The sequence below is a fragment of the Quercus suber genome, unplaced genomic scaffold (genome assembly GCF_002906115.3).
Source record: "Quercus suber isolate HL8 unplaced genomic scaffold, Cork oak 2.0 scaffold_220, whole genome shotgun sequence".
In the NCBI taxonomy this organism is placed as follows: Eukaryota; Viridiplantae; Streptophyta; class Magnoliopsida; order Fagales; family Fagaceae; genus Quercus; species Quercus suber.
This window is the reverse complement of record NW_027069678.1, coordinates 212793-233993: the sequence shown is the minus strand read 5'-3', so window position 1 is coordinate 233993 and position 21201 is coordinate 212793. Positions and strand designations below refer to the sequence as shown.

Here is a 21201-nt window from a genome sequence, read left to right as displayed (position 1 = left end):
ATATAGCACCCTCCTGTTGTTTCTTTAGGCAATTATTTGTATGGTGCACAGAATCACAGACTGTAAACAACAAGATATTTACCCAAAAATAAAAAAATTCTTCAAATTTTAAGTGAAGAATGCGACTTTAAAGCCTCAAATTTGCATTTGTGCTAAAAAAAACCCTGCTATTATAGGCTATGTAGTGGGAAAGGAACGAGAAAAATCTATTTTTACACATTTTGATTCCATTGACCCAGAAAGGAGGGCCGCTTTTTTATTAAGTTCTGAATCTTTTATGAATCTACATCTACTTACAAGCTCTTCAAGCCTTGCTAGCATTTTCAATATATCTTCATGCTTAAACAGTTGTAATTTGTTGCAGTTGGTTGATGTGTGTTCTTTGACCCAATTTGTTATGCTGTATTTTGAGTAGTTTGGGATAATGCTACGTTTACAATACTTTCATAACATTGTCATAACAAATCTTAGGTGGCACATTGTTACTGGTTATAATCTAGGCTCATTACTAATATCACTTTTTTACCTATCAATAATAGTCTACCACCATGGATATGTTGTAAAAATGTTATATACCATTTCTCTTTTGCTTATTTATAACAAAGCAAATAAGTAATTAGCTATTTGGGAGAGAAGACTAAGTTGATTAGAGAGCTAGGTCACCACGTGGAAGGAGTCCATTTCACAGTTAAGTGCCAGGTTGTTCTTAGCCTAATAATTTACTTGAATTAGTACAAAACAAATAAAAAAATTTGTTTGGATTAGGATGAATTATGATCAGTTTTTAACAGATTATAGGAATTTAGTATTAGTCTTTGTATGCCTTCTATAAATATATCAATCATGATATTCTAAGTTACAAATTATTAGCTAGACTAATTTGCGGCTTTAGATTCCCTTGAAGCAGTCTGTCTATTAAATTTGGCGGCCATGATTCTATGTTTCAACAAAATAAGTGTCCATAACATAATACACACCATTTAAACCAGCCTCACTCTGAGGCCCTTTTTTATTTATTTATTTTATTTTTTGAATTAGTGTCATAATTATGTATTTCAATTTGAGGATTACACGTTTGTCCATTAATATTACGCATATGTAAACTACTAATACAGTCAAAAGTGTCATTAGGTTAGCTCCAACCAAAATACCATTGAAATCATTACGTATCTTCTTCTTATTTTTTTATTTTATTTTATTTTATTTTTTATTTTTAAATAACCACAAATTTCCAAATGGACTCTCCTTTTAGATTTTTTTTTTTTAAGGAAAATTTTTGCACAATATTTATCTTCCCAAGTGTACAGGAAAAATTTAGAAAACAATAAAAAAAGAACCTTGGTTGACACTAAAACACAGATGTAGCCACCATAACGCATTTCCAAATCCATTCCGATGGATATGACTTAAGCATTTGATACATTATGGTTATATGAACTTAAATTAAGAGTAGGTAGCCACATTAAACAGAGAGGGTGATATATTTCTACAGAAGCAGTAACCCTGTAACCATATATTTGTGCAATTTTTTAAACTTCCCTAGCTTGCCCTTCTTTATTCTTTCTCTAATTTCAGATTCCTCGTGAACTGGTGATGTAAACAAAGAAGAATGCATTGGTGTAAATCAATTGAGCAGACAAATGAATTCCGGGAAAATAGTTTTTATGCTTTTCTATCGTTCAGGGATGTGGCAGACCTCCCAGCACCTAGGACGTAAAAGAAAGAGAAAACATTAGAGAATTCATGGAAATCAAAGCATTGCCTCGAAACATCAGTTATGTATCATGGAACTGAATATCCAAAATGTAATCAATTTTTAACAAATGACAAAATTTAGTTATAAAATTAATTGTAGCTTATGGCTATAATCTCACTTAATATCTTTTTATTGGGGGTGAATTTTGACAAATTCCCTATTGAATTACATCTTCTTTTTATATCCTTCATGCTTACAAAATTTATAGAAAATGAAAAATTAATAGCTATATCATCAATAAATTATTTAAATTGCAAGTTTTTATAGTTTAAAATTATACATTAAATATAAACTTATAAATCATATAGTAAATAATATCTGATTAATGCAAAATTTTACATGTGTATTAAGAGCATAAAGAACATGTAATTAATGAAAACTAGTAAGTTGCCCGTGTGATGCACGGATAATTTTTTGATATTTTATGTAAGACAATTTTGGATAATGTTGTACATATATTATAAAGAAAAAGTAACTAAATTAGAGTAAAGAAACATATACATTTTGAGATATAAAAAATTAGTTTAGTAGTTTCGTTGCATATTTATAGCCTTCTCAAGGTAAGATTAATTTTTAAAATAATCATGAAACCAAAGATAAATGCAAAAGAGGAACGGAACCGTGAAAATCAACTAATTTGTGTTGTGTTCACTATTTTATAACATGAAATGAAAGTATGCCTAACTCTCTCACCGTATTCTACTCATCGGTAGTGTGACATTAAGACATGATGTGGGTAAGTTTGTTTGCATGTATTTTATAGATGATTTAAAATTAAACCATGGTGAAATATAGCTTTACATTGCGCACCAAATATTTTCTCTACTTATATATCTACTTATATACCTAAAAAAAAAGACAAATGAATTCCGGGAAAATAGTTTTTATGCTTTTCTATCGTTCAGGGATGTGGCAGACCTCCCAGCACCTAGGACGTAAAAGAAAGAGAAAACATTAGAGAATTCATGGAAATCAAAGCATTGCCTCGAAACATCAGTTATGTATCATGGAACTGAATATCCAAAATGTAATCATTTTTTAACAAAGGACAAAATTTAGTTATAAAATTAATTGTAACTTAAGGCTATAATCTCACTCAATATCTTTTTATTGGGGGTGAATTTTGACAAATTCACTATTGAATTACATCTTATTTTTATATCCTTCATGCTTACAAAATTTATAGAAAATAAAAAATTAATAGCTATGTTATCAATAAATTATTTAAATTACAAGTTTTTATAGTTTAAAATTATACATTAAATATAAACTTATAAATCATATAGTAAATAATATCTGATTAATGCAAAATTTTACATGTGTATTAAGAGCATAAAGAACATGCAATTAATGAAAATTAGTAAGTTACCCGTGTGATGCACGGATAATTTTTTGATATTTTATGTAAGACAATTTTGGATAATGTTGTACATATATTATAAAGAAAAAGTAAACTAAATTAAAGTAAAGAAACATATACATTTTGAGATATAAAAAATTAGTTTAGTAGTTTCATTGCATATTTATAGCCTTCTCAAGGTAAGATTAATTTTTAAAATAATCATGAAACCAAAGATAAATGCAAAAGAGTAACGGAACTGTGAAAATCAACTAATTTGTATTGTGTTCACTATTTTATACCATGAAATGAAAGTATGCCTAACTCTCTCACCGTATTCTACTCATTGGTAGTGTGACATTAAGACATGATGTGGGTAAGTTTGTTTGCATGTATTTTATAGATGATTTAAAATTAAACCATGGTGAAATATAGCTTTACATTGCGCACCAAATATTTTCTCTACTTATATACCTAAAAAAAAAAACTATCCAACCAAATTACCCAAACCTAAATCATATTTAAGTCCCTAATTTTAAAAAGAAAAAAAAGAAAAAAGAAATTACCCGTACTGGTTTCGGCTTCTTGATGGTAGTGGGAGGCCTATATAACAGAGGTGGTGGCCCCTTAGATCCCTCTTTCTCTCACTTTCAAATGTTTTGTCAGTCTCGGGTATTTTATTTTGGCAATATATAGTGAAATAGTGTATTTTATTTAACAATTCACTATATTTATGTGTCTCTCTATCTCTCTCCAAGGCCTTATTTGGTTAGTTATTACTATTATTTTTGCTTTATTATTATTATTATTAAAAATACTAAAACGATGGGTATGCTAAAAGACATGAATAATAGAGAAATGTATGGTATAAGCTTAGTCACTTAGAGTACGTTTGGTATACTGAATGTAGATTACATTAGGAATAGTAATCTTTATTACTGGGAATAGAAGACATTGTAATGGTATAATTATTACTATTCATAAGTTTGGTTGTTACATATGGAAAACTTGTAAAAGAAGATGTATAAGGAAACTTTACATTTCTGGAAATATATTAATTTTAAAACTTATTATATACACTAAGGAATAGCTATTACATTCATTTTAAAGAGGAATAGCTATTCTTCAATTTAAAGAATAATTATTCTAATGTAATAATTAATCCATGTAATAAAGATGCAACCAAATGACTGAATTGACATTACACATGAATAGCTATTTCATTACAGGAGCTATTATAACGTACCAAACGTATCCTTAATGAGGCATTAATGAGATAACAATAAAATAAGTTAATATAAACTTTTGGTACCGGTAAATTATAGAAAGAGGTAAAAAAAAAGGTTAAATGCAAGTTTAGAGCTTTACTTAGTAGGACCTCATGCACTCTCGCATGAGATCTTTGCTTTTATATATATATATATATATAGAAATATTTATTTTATTGAGTAATTTTGTAGCTAAACTTTGTCTTTTAACAAAATAAAAAAAAAAAAAAAAAGCATAAGAGATTAAAAGAGAGAGCCAACACACGTTAGTAACCAAAAAAAAAAAGAAAAAAAAAAGAAGCCAACCGTTAGAGACTTGGAGGTGAATTTCAAGAGTATTTTTGGAAGCTCATTTTATGAGCTTTTTCCTCTTAGTTTTCTCTTCATTTTAGAGAGAAAACTTTTTGGTTGGGTCCGAAGAAAAAATACCTGAGCCTACTATTTATTTTCCTTCCTCCCAATCCAACCAAATACAATCTAAAAAAGTTTTCCTTCCTATTTTCTTTCCAAAGTTTTCCATTCACCATATTTCACCTCTAAACAAATACACCCTAAAATATGTTGAAAATACAAAATAGATCGGTGAAAAATAAGTCTTTAACCATGAAAATTATAAAGCATCAATGTATAGAAAAATTAGCCCATTCTTGACAAAAATCTACAGATGCTAGAAAATATTTGTGAGGTAACCATTCTTGACACATATTCATGTGCACATACACACATTGCTCTATTTGTGACTGAAAAGCATAACATTTCTAGCCTTGTGAATAGCATCAGAACCTTAAAATATGAAAGTTCGAATTTAAAAGGTTTTTAAATAGACTTATATAATTTTTTTTTATCACTAATAATTTGAACCATTGGCATTATATTTTTTTTTCCTATCACTAATAATTTGCCACATTAATCGGGTGTCAAATTTTTTGAATCTACAAACTTTCTTTTTTTAGAACTACCCAAAAAAAAAAAAAAAATGACATGAGCAGGATCCTTCACACAAAACATTTTTCTTTTTAAATATAAAAATAAAAATAAGAGTAATGATCATCGCATATTCCTTATTACACATCATCAATATATATATATATATATATATAAGCAGAGATCTCATGCGGGAGCGAATAAGATCTTGCCATGTGGCGTTCTAATTTTTCATTTAGTTTGTTTAACTTCTTTTCATTAACTTTTTTTTTTTACTATTACTCAAAAGATCACATTAAATTGTTTTTACTATTATCTAAAAAATGGGCTACTATTAAAAATTAGATAAAATCAAACAAAACCTTATGAAAAGTCCAAGTCCACTTATTTCCATACATATTATGACCCAAGTGTAGATGAAAGCCAAGACCCTAACCCACTTACAAACTTTCAGCTTCCCTTCAAACTACACATGCTCTTCAATTTCTTTAAAAACAGCAGTTTGCAGTCTGGATTTAGTGATCCTATTTGACCAAACCAACGATCCTACTCATTTTTCAAGTCTTAATTTAGCCATTCTGTGTGAACTAATGGAGATGTATAGTCAAGGAAGATATACAATCACTCTAAAAAATTTATTAAAAAGAAACAAAAAAGTGAAAAGTGAAGATAATATTCAATCTTACCAATGAGCTACACATTGGAAGGATTGTCTTCTAAGATAATGAGTGTTTTTCTTGTTGTGTTACAAAAAATGTCAAGCAGCATGTGATATGGCATAGTCACCAATAGTCATATTGCATTCAACTATATTCATATTAAATTTTGAATTGTCCATGATGCTATGGTACAAGTTATGAAAACCAATTTGTTAATATGACTTTTAATATGCTCCTATAGCTGATTAAGAAATTCACAACAAGTTGAACCAAACTATTTGTGATGCCTTAAAATTGCAGGTGTTTTATTTATTTTTATTTTATATATATACACAAATGCATGAAAGTGGTAGGTCCATCATGAGCATAAAGATGATCTTAAGTTTAGATATTGACAAACAATTGAGATATTGTGATCGTAGATTCTAATATTATCTGTCCCTTCTGTAGATTATGATAGCATTTGTCCCTTTTGAAAATCTAAACAATTTATAGGATTCTAGCTACAAATATTTGGCATATAATCTATAATGAAAAAATAATTTTGGTATCCCATATGGTTAGAGACTACAAAGACTTTTAGTTAGATGCACACCATTTTTTATTTTTTTTAAGTCTTCCAGTAGTATTTATTATTTTAGTTTGAGACCAATATATTTTAATTATACTTTTTATGCAAAGCTCGAGACCAACATACTTTTAAGCAAAGTTTTCACGTGCATTGCATGGGTTTCCGACCAATACACAATAATCGCCGCACATACATCGCCACATGGACTAAAATTTTGATTTTAAAACATAATTTTAGTTAAAATTGTAAATTCTTGTTAACACAGTTTCAAAAGAGAGTTTTTACTTATTGCAAAGTGTAATAATAAGATTTTCAATAAAGTTAAAGGGTTTGTTTCGTTCTCACATTACTTATATCTCACTTCTCATATCTCAATTTTCATTACTCAAAACTCACTCTCATATCTTATATTTCATTTTCAGCAACTCATCACTCATTTTGTTGAGTTATTAGTAATGAAAACCGAAATTGAAATCTTGGCCAAATATAATTTTAAATGAAAACCAAAATTGAAAACTTGGCCAAACAAAATTTGTAGGCGTGGAGCCCACTAGTACTTTTAGACGTGGGACCCACCAAAAGTGAGTAATGGATGATGGAAATAATTATGAAACCTTACATTTCACCTATATTCATGTAACCGTTAGTGAATTCAAAAAACCGTTAAATCAACAAAGAAAAAAAAAAAAAATGCTTTGCTCTGTTTCCACACTACACCTTTTCCCTCACCCAAACTCAAACTCACCCACTTCACAAAACCTTCACAATCTTCTCCACAGCTTCAACACTTCATTTGAGCTCAAACAGCTCCATGCCCACCTCATCAAAACCAACACTCCTCTCTCTACTCTTCCTCTCCCTCTCACTAAACTCGCCCTCGTTACTGCTCTCACTCCCGATTTTCCTTATGCCCAACGCGTCTTCAAACACCTCAATAAGCCCGAAATTGTGTTCTGGAATTCCTGTTTGAAGGCGTGGGCAGAAGGGCAGTCCCCATTTGATGCAATCTTGCTTTTCTATAAGTTAAGGGAATTTGACATTGTTCCTGATGATTTCACTTGTTCTTTCGTTCTTAAAGCATGTGTGGCTTTATCCGATGTTTTGAATGGCAGGATTGTTCATGGGTACGTGGAGAAACTTGGGTTTCGATCGAATTTGTTTTTACAGAACATGATTGTTCATTTGTATGCTTCGTGTGGTGCGGTGGGTGATGCGCGGTTGTTGTTTGATAAAATGTCTCAGAGAGATGTTGTGACGTGGAATATAATGATAAGTCAGTTGGTGAAGGGTGGGGATGTTGAGGGGGCTTTTGAGCTGTTTTCGGTGATGCCCGAGAGAAATGTGAGGTCGTGGACTGCGATGATTGCAGGTTATGTACAATGTGGGAAGCCTAAGGAGGCTATTCATTTGTTTATGGAGATGGAGGAGGCAGGTTTGAGGCCAAATGAGGTGACAGTGGTGGCTGTTCTTTCAGCGTGTGCTGATTTGGGTGCCTTGGATTTGGGCAGGAGGGTTCATGAGTATTCAAACTGTAGTGGGTTTAGGGGAAATGTTTGTGTTTCAAACACTTTGATTGATATGTATGTCAAATGTGGATGCTTGAAGGATGCTTGTACAGTTTTTGATGAGATGGAAGAACGGACAATTGTATCATGGTCAGCCATGATTGCAGGGCTTGCAATATATGGGCAAGCTGAGGAAGCTTTGAGCCTATTTTCTAAGATGGTTCAGATAGGCATGAAGCCGAATGATGTAACCTTCATTGGACTATTGCATGCTTGTAGTCACATGGGAATGATAGACAAGGGGCGGGAATTTTTCAACAGCATGACTAGAGATTATGGGATTATTCCCAGAATTGAGCATTATGGTTGTATGGTTGATCTTTTCAGTCGGGCAGGCCTTCTCCAAGAGGCATATGAGTTTATAATGAACATGCCTATCAAACCCAATGGGGTTGTGTGGGGAGCTTTGCTTGGTGGATGCAGAGTTCACAAAAACATTGAACTGGCTGAAGAAGCAATCCAACACCTTTTGGAACTGGATCCATTAAATGATGGATACTACGTGGTTTTATCAAACATTTATGCAGAAGCTGAACGCTGGGAAGACACAGCAAAGGTGAGAAGGTTGATGAGAGATCAAGGTGTGAAGAAAACACCTGGGTGGAGTTCAATCACAGTAGATGGAACGCTTCATGAGTTTGCTGCAGGGGATGAGTCCCATCCTCAAGCAGAGGAAATATTTCAGATGTGGGGAAAACTACTTCAAAAATTAAAGAAAAAAGGATATGTCCCAAAGACTTCAATTGTTCTTCTGGATGTAGAAGAGAATGAGAAGGAGAAATTTTTATATCGCCATAGTGAGAAATTAGCACTGGCTTTTGGGTTGATGAAAACACCACCCGGAATGCCGATTAGGATCATGAAGAATCTTCGTGTTTGTGAAGACTGTCATGCTGCTATGAAACTTATCTCAGGGATTGTTAATAAAGAGATAATTGTGCGTGACAGGAACCGTTTCCATTGTTTTAAAGATGGTTCTTGTACTTGTAATGATTACTGGTAGTGGTTTCACTTGGTGAATTTCATGTGATTTCAATGGTTTGATATCAAATAGATTATTCTGTCATAGACCAAGCCCCTTCAACTTAACGCAAATTTAAACTCTTAACTTGGAATTTAAAAAAAAAAAAAAATTACAGAATTTGCATTGCTACAATAAAATAAAATAAAAAAATTAATTAATTACAGAATTTGCATTGCTACAATGGCTTAACCCAATTTGAAATAAGTCAAATAACATATTTCAAATTAATGAACTCTAAAGCTTCATCTTAGATATTCATCAACATTGGAGGACCTGGAAAGTCATTTGTGCGCGAGACCTAGCCCTTGGTTGTGGTGATTTCCTAAGGCATCTCAAAAAACAGGGCACCCCTCGACCTCAATTCCAGGAGCTGTGGGGCATGAAGCCAGTGGACAGTGGTCGTCAGCATCCATACCCCACCAGCTTGGACCTGAAATGTCCTTGGATTGTAGGGCAAAGAAAAGGATGACTCCCATAAAGGCAACACCAGCATCTAAAGCAGCAGATAAGACATAGTTGTGTCTAGCCCACCATCCCTTATACTTTCTGAAAACATAGAAGTTGAAGAAAAGTCCAACCGCTCCCCAAGCCCAATAGTTCACTGCTCTAGCTGGTGGCATGTTTGATGTACCTCCAATGATGATAGGCATGTGAATAAGCCGTAACCACTTTATATTGGGGAATTTGCGTGAAAGATACCAGCCGGGAAATGGGGCTAGGAAGCCAACGAGGAAGAACCAGTTCAATCCTGGGTAGACACCAAGCTTTGCGAACATTCTAAGTGGGCCTATGATCCCCCATATAATTGAAGCATTGTAGAAAACATCATCTCCTGGGCATGTCCATGGACTTCCCTCGGGCAACAAGTCTGGATCACATATGTTCTCCACAGATGTCAGAAGCCACCATGCTGTGCCGAAGTAGGCAGATGAAGAAACTATTGTTCCAGCAAACTGAGAATACAAATTAAAAAAAATATTAGCAGTTATATAAAAGTTGTAAACGAAATTCCAAATAATTTTTATTGTTCTTTACATAATTACCTGTACAATGAACATAGATCTTGGAGGGATCTTCATATAGTGACCTAGTTTGAAGTCATTAAGGAAATAGAGTGCTTGTGACATGCTAATATAGCCATAGGTCTTGAAAGCCACATTAGCAAGGGGCTTCCCTGGATAAATATACCCAATAATCAATTCTGTGATCACGTTTAGCCCTGGTTGCTGCAATTAACATTAACACATTCTATGAGAAATGTAGTTTGGATAAAACTGATGCAAATTAATGAAAATCATAGTTAACTCTTACAATGCATGTTTGTGTTCTTTCATGCATTGAATACAATGAAGGTTGGAGATTTCATACCGAATTCGTTGTGGCTTGAATTATTCCAACGGGTAAGGTGAAAAACAATGCAATGCCACAAGCCATTAAAAGTCCCCACCAAGGAAGTTGGAGCTGTTTGTCAAACCCTTCACAAGCAAACAAAGCAAGAGCCACCATTGAAGCTAAGATAGCAATAAACCACCACTGAGGGACTTCTTTATAGTTCTTCTTCATCAATCTTAAATGCACGTCTGAGAGCTGATCTTTTGTTGCATCTTTTGTTTTTTTCCATAGTTTCCAGATCATTCTGCTCAATTTGTTTTACCCAAATAGAGAAGACAAATAAAATCATGAAAAGCTTGTTAGCTCAAAAGAACTGTCGCACAAGAATAGAGCAGAATTTAAACTTCAATCTTCAGAAGCTTACCCTCCATTAAATAGTGCCACATGTGTAAGACTAGCTGTTAGAGTTGCAAAGCTCAACCCATAAGTGAAGGCAAAGAAGACACTTAGATAAAGTTTGCTGTAGCTTTTGTAACCATCAAGGTTAATATCAAATGCCTTATCATTCAAAACTCTGGATATGTTGTAGATTTGACCATCGTGATCAAAAGTGTGTGAGGAAAAGATTGGAAACTTCTTAGCATCATATGCATTATTCCAATAACAAATTGGGGTAAGGACATAGACAGTCAAGATAAACCCTACTAAGATATTGACAATAGCAAACGCAGGTGTGGCTAAGGGGCTGCCCAAAAAGCCAGCTACAGCAGACCAGTCAAAGGCAAATGAGCCTAGTCCAAGACCCTGGATTCCTCCACCAATCTGTTGAGCAGTGACGGAGTCCTTCCAGATCCAACAAACAAAGGAGAGACCTGCTATTGAGGGGAAAAAATAGCTTGGGACAATGTAGTAAGCAAAGCTTGCTACAAAAATCATGAAGAAATATTGTAGCCTTGTTGTTCCTCCCTTGGGTCTCTTTTCTTTATCATGCAATGCCCTGCATTACACATATAACTTGGTTCAATGCAAGGGATTACTCACTTATCAATGGCTCTAATCTTTGGAAATAATTCCTTTTCTTTAGCCAAAAGCTAGGTGAATTTTTCTGCTTTGAAAAATCTTTGTATCAAACAGTTATTCAATATGAGAGACAGAACTAGAAGTTGATGTACCTGAATAGAGAGACTTGGACCAGGTTTGCAGGCCACCACATATAAGGTGACTCCACAAGATATCTTCTGAATATTCCAGCCCATCCATATCCAAGCATCTGAAGAATTCATATGTACAAAAAAGTTAGGTACAGTGAAAAAAGAATTCTCAGAACCATTTTATGTATTAAATACATAGATGGCACTTTTTTTTTTCTTTAATACACACACTAGAGTAGCTGATATTCTCAATATGAATGAACATGTTCTTGTTTCATACATTTTCTATGTGAAAATCAGGATCAGACATCTGTTGCCTATAGCCATGATGACTTCAATATGGAAACAAGTCAAAAATACCTGAGTAGTTTGTGATAAGAAAAAGGCTGCAACTGGAGAGAGTTGCCTGTGGTAGAAAGCCTTGACAATATCAACAATATAAACTGCATACACTCCACCAGCCCCAGCACTGGCAAAGATGGTGATCAAAACATGTTCCTTCAAACTGAATGGCCCTGGATTCAATGAGAAGGACCAGTTCGTGAGTGGGATTTTTATTGGCTTGGATGGAAGGTATGCTGCCATCAGCTTCCCGACTGGGAGCACTACAATTTGTGCTGACACTGAGGAAATATACAGCTGATTTTGGCGGTATGCAAAAAATTGGTTCACAAAAGCTAGAAGAACACATGATATGAATCCAAGAATCCATGTTCGAAATGTCAAGGCTGGCTCTGTTGGGTCGTCAGTGATTGGAACCGTGAGCCTAACTTGTTCAATTGGGTTGTCATTGACTTCTTTATCCCCTGCTTGTACGTAATAACAATGTTACTAAAAGTATCAAAAAAATTAAGGGAAACATTTTTTTTGTCATGATTAAGAATAATACAATTGAATGATAATTTTGCATTCTTTTTACCATATAAACAACTCATGGTTGCCTCTATTATCATGAATCTTAACAATACTTTATGTCAACTTTATCACTATTTTGTACCTCTGTTTCCCATTGAATTCAGGCTTAAATAATGTGTTATTATGTTTATGAAAGTAAATATTCTCAATATATTATGTATTCTATATGTGTAAGTAAATACTCAGGAAAAAAATGTTATAGATAATACACCATTTCTTAAAAGAAGTCAAGTTCACCAATTATAAGAAAACATGTTTTGTAATGAAGTTTGATTTCAGGCATGCCATATGTTAACAAAGAAAATGTGATGGAGCATGCAACTCAGGTAAAGTATGAAACTCTTATTTTTTCAGAGAGAGGGAGAGAGTTACCGGTTAATTCAATACTGGAATCAAGCCTCCCAAAGTCATTTTCAACGTTACCTGTCATGGCTCTCACCTTGTTCTTGAATACAGAATGACAAAGCCTTCAATGGCTTCAACCTCACCGCACTATAGCTATATAGCACCCTCCTGTTCTTTTTTAAGGAACTTATTTGTATGGTGCACACAATCACAGACCGTTAACTACAAGATATTTACCAAAAAAAAAAATTTTTTAAAATTTAAGTGAGGAATGCTACTTTTAAACTTCAAATTTGCATGTGTGGTCAAAAAGACCCTATATATTAGGCTATTTTATGAGGGAAAGAAACAAGGAAAATCTATTTTTACACATTATGATTCCATTGACCCAGAAAGGAGGGCCATTAGTTTATTTATTTAGGAATCTTTTTTGAATCTACATATACTTACATGCTCTTCGAACCTGGCTTGCATCTCAATATATGTTCATGCTTAAACAGTTTGTGTTGCAGTTGTTTGATGTTTGTTCTTTGACTCACTTTGTTATACTGTTTGTACGTGTTGCAGTTGGTTGAAGTATGGCAAATCAAATAACTAACTAGCTGTTTGGGAGAGAAGAGTAAGTTGATTAGAGAACTACGCCAGCCTGTGGAAAGAGTCCATGTCATAGTCAAGATTCTATGTTTCGGATCTAAAATTGCACAGAGTGCGCTAGGTTGTTATTAGCATAATCTATATATATTACTAAAAGGTGAAGCGTAGCGTTTAATGCTGCTGCTCTCATATTGCGCCACATCAGTTGCCACATCATTTTTTTTAAAATATAATTTGTCCTACAATTTTAAAATGATTTTTTTTTTTTTTTACAATTTTCAGCTCTATAAATACATCTCACTACTTATTTATTTACTTTCACTATCACCCTATAATAAATTTATATAATTAATCCAGTTCACCTTTTATTTATTTAGTTCCACTATCAAGCCCAATCCAAAACCTTTTCAGTTCAGCTTTAGGGTTAAAAATAAATAAATAAATAAATAAAACGTTAAAGCCTTTCAAGCTTTAGGGTTTTTTTATTTTTTATTTTTATTTTTATTTCAATTTTCCTATAATTGTTTTTAACATTTTTTTTTTTTAATATTTACCCTTCTCTAATCTTTCTCTTTCCCTTACCATTTCATCTACCCACTACTTCTTCAATCTTTCTCCCTCCCTTACCTTTTCATCTCCCCACTACCCTCTACATTAATATCATTCTTCCTCTTTTCCTTCATCTTCCTTTATTTTTGGCTCTTCTTATTCACACCCTCTTACTATAAATCTATATATTAATGCATCCCACTACATTAATATCATTCTTCCTCTATATATTACTAAAAGTTGAAGCGTAGCGTTTAATGCTGCTGCTCTCACATTGCGCCATATCAGCTGCCACATCATTTTTTTAAAATATAATTTGTCCTACAATTTTAAAATGATTTTTTTTAAACAATTTTTAGCCCTATAAATGCATTCCACTACTTATTTATTTACTTCCACTATCACCGTATAATAAATCTATATAATTAATCCAATCCACCTCTTATTTATTTAGTTCCACTATCAATCCCAATCCAAAACCTTTTCAGTCAGTTTTAGGGTTAAAAGAAATAAATAAATAAATAAAATGTTGAAGCCTTTCAAGCTTTAGGGTTTTTTTTAAATTTTTTTTTTTTTCAATTTTCCTATAATTGTTTTTAACATTTTTTTTTTTTAATATTTACCCTTCTCCAATCTTTCTCTTTCTCTTACCATTTCATCTACCCACTACTTCTTCAATCTTTCTCCCTCTCTTACCTTTTTATCTCCCCACTACCCTCTACATTAATATCATTCTTCCTCTTTGCTTTCATCTTCCTTTATTTTTGGCTCTTCTTATTCACACCCTCTTACTATAAGTTTGTCACTATCTCTTCTTTTTTTTTTTTTTTATAACACAATATATTTATGTTATCTTTTTATTAAAAAAATTTTAATTTATCTTTCTTAATGACCCCCCTCAAGAAAATTCCTTGAGCTGCCACTGAATAGGTCTAACCACATGTAAGTTTATTGTAATTTCCCTAATATAAATTTAAGCACAAGATTAATTATTCAAAATTATTCCAAAACTAAATATAAAATGCATAAATTAACACAAAATAAGTATAATAATACTTTTTTTTTGAATTAGTATAATAATACTTTCTAATAATGATATAAATATACAAAATTAAGCTATTATTACAAACATTATTGATATGGAGGCGTCATGTTCTAATGGCACTGTAATTATTAAGTTGAGTGAATTCCTATAGGAAGAATTGCATCAGGAATCTGGATTCTTTATGCGAGCATTATAGAACAATATCACTAGTGAGAAAGCTTACAGCATACCAAAGTACGTAAATATGTAAGCTATTATGGGCTGCAAGTTTAGTGCACAATATGCATGTATAGTGAAGACTAAAACTTCTCCATGTCTCAGACATGGAATAGTTATGCCATTGGGACTTTGCTTTTTAGAGCTTTAAACAAATTGTAGGATACTTTAGCTATGCCTGCAGTACTAAGCATAAGAGAGACAATGACATTAGAATTTAAGACGTGCGTGTGAGGCCATGAGTTCAGCCATTATTATTTACCGGATCAGGCTATGTACAGTCTTCTTTCAATGCATATTCTAATAACTTTTCATTCGACTTATACAGCTGAGAAGGTTGATCTATCACATGATATGAAGCAGTGGGAAACTCTGTCTGACTCTGAGAAACACTTCATTAGACATGTGCTGGCATTTTTTGTAGCGCCTGATGGGATTGTATTGTAGAACTTAGCTGCAAGATTTCTAAATGATGTTATGTACCAGATGGTGAATTTCATGATCATGCTTGCAGTTGTATGTTAACTCTGGTGTTCATTTTTATGGAGATAGTTGCTTATGTATATATAACTTCATAGGAGAGTTATATTGTTGAGTTAATTGTGTTAAATTGAGAAAAGGATTGGGACTTGGTGTATAAGTTTAAGGCATAACTTTTATGTTTAATCAGTGTAAGTTTCTTCAAAACAGTCAAGAGGCAGAGTGATCTGTTATGCATCTCTCTTTTTATGCACAATTATGATATAACTTGTGGAAAAAAAAAAATCTGCCTTTGAAATGCTTAGTTCTGTGATGGTGTTTTTATATTTTGGACATAGAAAAAATTAGAGTAAAATCGGCATTCGATTTTAAGAGATATGATGGGGATCAAGTATCTAATTTCGAAATCCATTCCCCTCCCCCACCCCCGCGGCCCGTCTTCAATTTTTGTAAGAATGACAAGTAATACAATGGAATGATTGATTCGCAACTCTTCATCTTGCACAAAGACTATAGAATTTTTGTGGCTGAACTCAAATTTTCTTCTGTCTTTGATTTTTTTTTTTTTCCCTCGGCTCTCTGGAACTATAGAAAAATTATGCCTCCTTGAAGCATTCACGTTGGGGCTTCAGAAATGAAACTTAACATATTAACCATACAAATCTCATCCAACAATAACCAATGCATCAATGCATTATTTGGCTTAAGTTCTCATACAGAACAACTTTCAGAAAAGTTGAGATAACAGACCATATCCCACAACCAAAAAAAAAAAAAAGAGAGAGAGAGAAGAAGAATATGTTAATAATATTGAGTTTTTGATAGAATGATATCAGCTGGTTTATGATAATGGTCATTGCTATCTGATGTCAATGAGGTGTTCTTTTTCGATATTGAATGTTTTGACAGAATGGTTTTGACTAGTTTATTGATATATTTTTTTTTTTTTTTTTGGTAAACTGGAATTCAAATAAACAAAAGCTACGGAACAGAGGCACCAACAGAGCCTACTCTGTCCGTGTACAAACCACTCTTATCCACCTCAATGAGAGGGATCAAGTCCACAGGCGGACTAGACAAAGGAATAAAGTCTACAGTTTGCATGAGACCTAACCTAGCCAGCTTGTCTGCACACATGTTGGCCTCACGAAATATATGGCTTACACGGCATTGAGGGATGCAAGCAACCAGCTGTTTACAATCATCAAACAGAGGGGAGAGTATAGTGTTGGCATAGACCGGGTTGTTAAGAGCTGTAACTAAAGCGCAAGCATCCAATTCAACAATGACAGAACGATGATTCTTGAGGCAGCAGAGTTGAAGACCGTCTCGAAGCGCCCAAACCTCAGCTATGAAGCTATTAGTGTGCCCAATATATCTTGAAAACCCCCCAAGCCAATTCCCTTGATCATCCCTTATCAGACCACCACACCCCGCAGCGTTCAAAAAATTATTTTCGTTTGGCTAACCTTTGCTTTTCTTTAAATGAATGGCATTATAGAGTACTTCTAATACAATTATTAAGAGCACTTTGTCCACCACAAAGGATTAGAAAATAAACAAAAATTAGTAAAGTCTCATAGTTTAACATCTAAATTGAGCACTATAAAAAATCATGCTATGTAACAAAATAAATACCAAATTATCCAAATCATGCTATGTAATAGAATAATATTATATTTTTATATGCTATATTTAATTCTTTAAAACGCAATAGGATAACATTTAACAATCAAAGAGAATAAAAAATAAAAACAACAACAACAACAATTTAAAAAACAAAACTAAATTNGGTTTTTTCCAGCGCTTCTGGCTAACTGTGGGAGATTCAGTCAAGGATGAAGTAGTGAAAGCCTTTTCTGACAGGAAAATCCCAGAATACCTCAACAAAACCCATATTGTTCTTATCCCCAAGATACAGGGCCCTGAAACCATCACTAACTATAGACCCAGCCTGTGTAACTCGGTCTATAAGGTCATCACTAAAATTATTGTGGCTCGGATCAGACCCCATCTGGAAAATCTTATATCCCCCCTCCAAGCTGCTTTTGTTCCGGGAAGGAGAGGGGTGGACAATTTCATCATTGTCCAGGAACTTGTCCATTCTATTGGCAGAACTAAAGGGAAAAATGGCCTCATGGCCATCAAGATTGATCTTGAAAAAGCGTATGACAAGATTGAATGGAGTTTTATTCGAGAAATGCTTCTTAGTTTAAACTTTCCTAACTAGTCTGGTTGAACTAATCATGAGCTGTCTCTCTTCAGTTTCCTCATCCCTTCTCTTTAATGGGGGCTGCCTTGAGCCTTTTCGGCCTTCGAGAGGTATTAGGCAGGGGGACCCCTCTCCCCTTACCTCTTTATTATCTGCATGGAGTATTTAAGCTATTTGATTGAGTTGAAATGTGCAGATAAGAGCTGGAATCCAGTTAAGACCTCCAGGAATGGGCTGCCTTTTTCTCACCTCTTCTTTGCGGACGATCTTGTCCTTTTTGCTCATGCTAACCCTGAGAATTGTCTAGCTATCAGGGAAGTGCTAAACGATTTTTGTGCAAAGTCGGGTCAGACCATAAGTGCAGCGAAGTCTCGGGTTTTTTTCTCTCCGAATGTCGACCTAGATCAAAAAGAAGCTTTGTCCAACCTTCTCGGCTTCACCCCAACGTCAAATTTGGGCAAGTATCTGGGGTTCCCGCTTAGCACCCAGGCAACGCAGGCAGGACTTTTCCTTTGTCCTAGATAGAGTTAAGAAAAAACTCGCGGGTTGGAAAGCAAACTGTTATCCATGGCGGGCAGAATGGTGCTCATTCAGTCTTCATCCTCCACTATTCCTGCATATGTAATGCAAAGTAACTTATTGCCAAGCAAGATTTTGGAGGGGATTGACCGAGTGAATAAGAATTTCCTTTGGGGTTCTACGGATCAAGTTAAGAAAATGCATTGGGTTAATTGGAGTAAAGTCACAAAACCAAAGAACCTTGGAGGGTTGGGTCTCCAAACAGCCAAAGGTAGAAACACAGCCCTTTTGGCCAAGCTTAATTGGAGGATGCACACGGAGGGCAATGCGAATTGGTCTAAAGTCCTAAAGCTGAAATACTGCACTAGGCAAAGAATAAATTCCAGAAACGCAGCCAGACTTTCTTGCTCCCCCACGTGGAAAGGGCTGAGGAAAGGGGAAGAGGTGTTTAAGAAGGGAGTTAAATGGGTGCCTGGCCACAACAGTAAGCTGAACTTCTGGTATGATTGCTGGTCAGATCTTGGGCCGTTAAGGAATCTCATACAAGGCCCATTCCCTTGTGAATCCGAGAACCTAAAAATCAGGGATGTTTGCTCTACTAGTGGTTGGGATTGGTCAACTATTCCATTCGATCTTCCTCCGGAAATTAAGGCCACTGTCCAGGCAGTTCCTACTCCCATATTTGCGAGAAGTGGGGATAAACTAGCTTGGAAATACTCCCCAAGGGAGATTTTGATGCTAGGAGTGCCTACCTCTTAGCCTTGGATCACCATGACACAAACGCCTTTGATGGTGCCTGGGTTTGGAAGCTTTGTACCCTCCCTAAAATCCAAATGTTCATATGGAAGTGTTTACATCAGGCCATAGGTGTGAAAGAGTGCTTGGCTGGAGGGGCATGCAGTTAGATGGCTCCTGCCCAATGTGTAATGCAGCAAATGAATCCATTATCCATGCTCTCCGAGACTGCACTATGGTGAAACCAACATGGCACCAACTTGGAGTTCACAGTAACAATTCTACCTTTTTCTCTCAAGGAATTAAAGATTGGCTTAGCACCAACTCTAAGTCAAAGTGGCTGTCTTCCTCGAATCACCCCCTTGGAATGTGCTGTTTCCCTTTGCCATCTGGCTGATATGGCATCAAAGAAACCAAAAGGTCTTCAAGGAAAAGGACCAAATCCTCAACTAGCAAAGAGTATCATCACTCAAGCCACGGAGTATGCATTATGCATCAACCGGCCTAGTAGGAACCATGTTAGAATGGTTAGACAAATCAGATGGGAAAAGCCTGACTTAGGTTGGGTGAAGTTAAACACAGATGGGTCGGCCTCTAATAGGATAGGTGACAAATTTTAACTTTTGCAATTTTATTTTAATTATTATTATTTTATAACAATGCCTATATAAAAATTTAATTCTTAGATTTTGCTAATAATTGTTTATTTGATAATATGTTTTGGGTGGCTGAAATTATAATTTTTACAAAGAAAATAACCTTAATAGATTATCAAAAACAAAATTTTATCCTAATATTGGTTCAATTAATCATTGTTAAGTTTTATTAATTTTTTTTAGTTTACGTTTTTTTGGTGTTTTGGATTGTTTCTATATTATAATTTCTACAAAGAAAATAACCTTAATAGATTACCAAAAACAAAATTTTATCCTAATATTGGTTCAATTAATCATTGTTAAGTTTTATTAATTTTTTTAGTATACGTTTTTTTGGTGTTTTGGATTGTTTCTATATTACATTAATGATTTTTCCTATAATAAATAAAAATATGATTACGAAATGCATTACTCATTATCAGATTAGTTTAAATTGTAATTTTTTTTAATAAAACTACCATAAAAATAATTATCACGCGTAACGCGCAGGTTTGCGGCTAGTTTTCTTTAATTAGTAAGGTGAAACTTACTACTAGATGTAAATAGCTAGTAGTATTTATACCCCATAATCCATTTTTAACGCTTAACACCCAATTAATCCTAAACTAAGATTAGTGGTAGCTTCAGGATTTTTTTTTTCTAGGGGGGGTCAGTACTGGTAAAGAAAGGAATTTGTCATGGGGACAAGTAAAAAAATAAAATAATTAATCTTTTTATATGTACAACTCCCATATTATATACATTATACAGTAATCTAAAATAGTATTACATATATATATATATAAAAGCAGAAACCTTATATGGGAGAGTATGGGTTCTACCATGTGGCACACTTTATGAAGAGAATTAAAATATTTTTAAGCCACATCAGAGATAAGAATAAATTTAAAAATATGGACTTTATTTTCTTTAGTTCAATGTTTCAGGACTACTTTTTGTTACAATTTTTATTCAATGTTTTAAGACTATTTTTTTTTTTAATTTGGTTCAATGTTTCAAGACTTTTCCACTTTCTCACACACAAAAAATTCTTTGCATTTCCATTCACCCTTTTCACTTCTACTCCTTTATATACACATGCCCATAGCGCTTCATGCCATCCTATCTTAAATACACTCAAACCAAAAATGATATCATTTACCTTTAACATTTCAACAATACCTACATAACTCCAACATTGTAGTACTATTTGATCCTAACCCGTATGAGTAGGCTATGACCAAGGAAGAGGGCTTGCGTTTTGTGTTAGAACTCATAATTTGTAGGTTTCTTTTTAGGTTGTTTTACTGTTGTTTTGTGTGGTATGAGCCACAATGATAAAAATGAAAATCAATGATGATTTCACA

At 33.8% G+C, this 21201-nt stretch overlaps 2 protein-coding genes across 2 annotated transcripts; one reads left to right on the top strand and one right to left on the bottom strand.

The window, feature by feature from the left end:
• Positions 1–7178: 7178 nt before the first annotated feature.
• Positions 7179–9133, top strand: LOC111992709 (pentatricopeptide repeat-containing protein At4g21065). Its single transcript, XM_024024569.2, has one exon. It carries the CDS (start codon positions 7208–7210, stop codon positions 9083–9085), a length of 1878 nt encoding a protein of 625 aa, XP_023880337.2. The 5' UTR covers positions 7179–7207; the 3' UTR covers positions 9086–9133.
• A 90-nt stretch (positions 9134–9223) lies between these two features.
• Positions 9224–13003, bottom strand: LOC111992713 (oligopeptide transporter 1). The gene is made up of 7 exons (XM_024024574.2): positions 12877–13003; positions 11950–12395; positions 11611–11708; positions 10863–11435; positions 10475–10742; positions 10150–10332; positions 9224–10059 (listed from the first exon to the last, which is right to left on the bottom strand). The coding sequence occupies exons 1-7, from the start codon at positions 12932–12934 to the stop codon at positions 9439–9441; spliced, it is 2247 nt and encodes a 748-aa protein (XP_023880342.2). The 5' UTR covers positions 12935–13003; the 3' UTR covers positions 9224–9438.
• Between the last annotated feature and the right edge of the window lie 8198 nt (positions 13004–21201).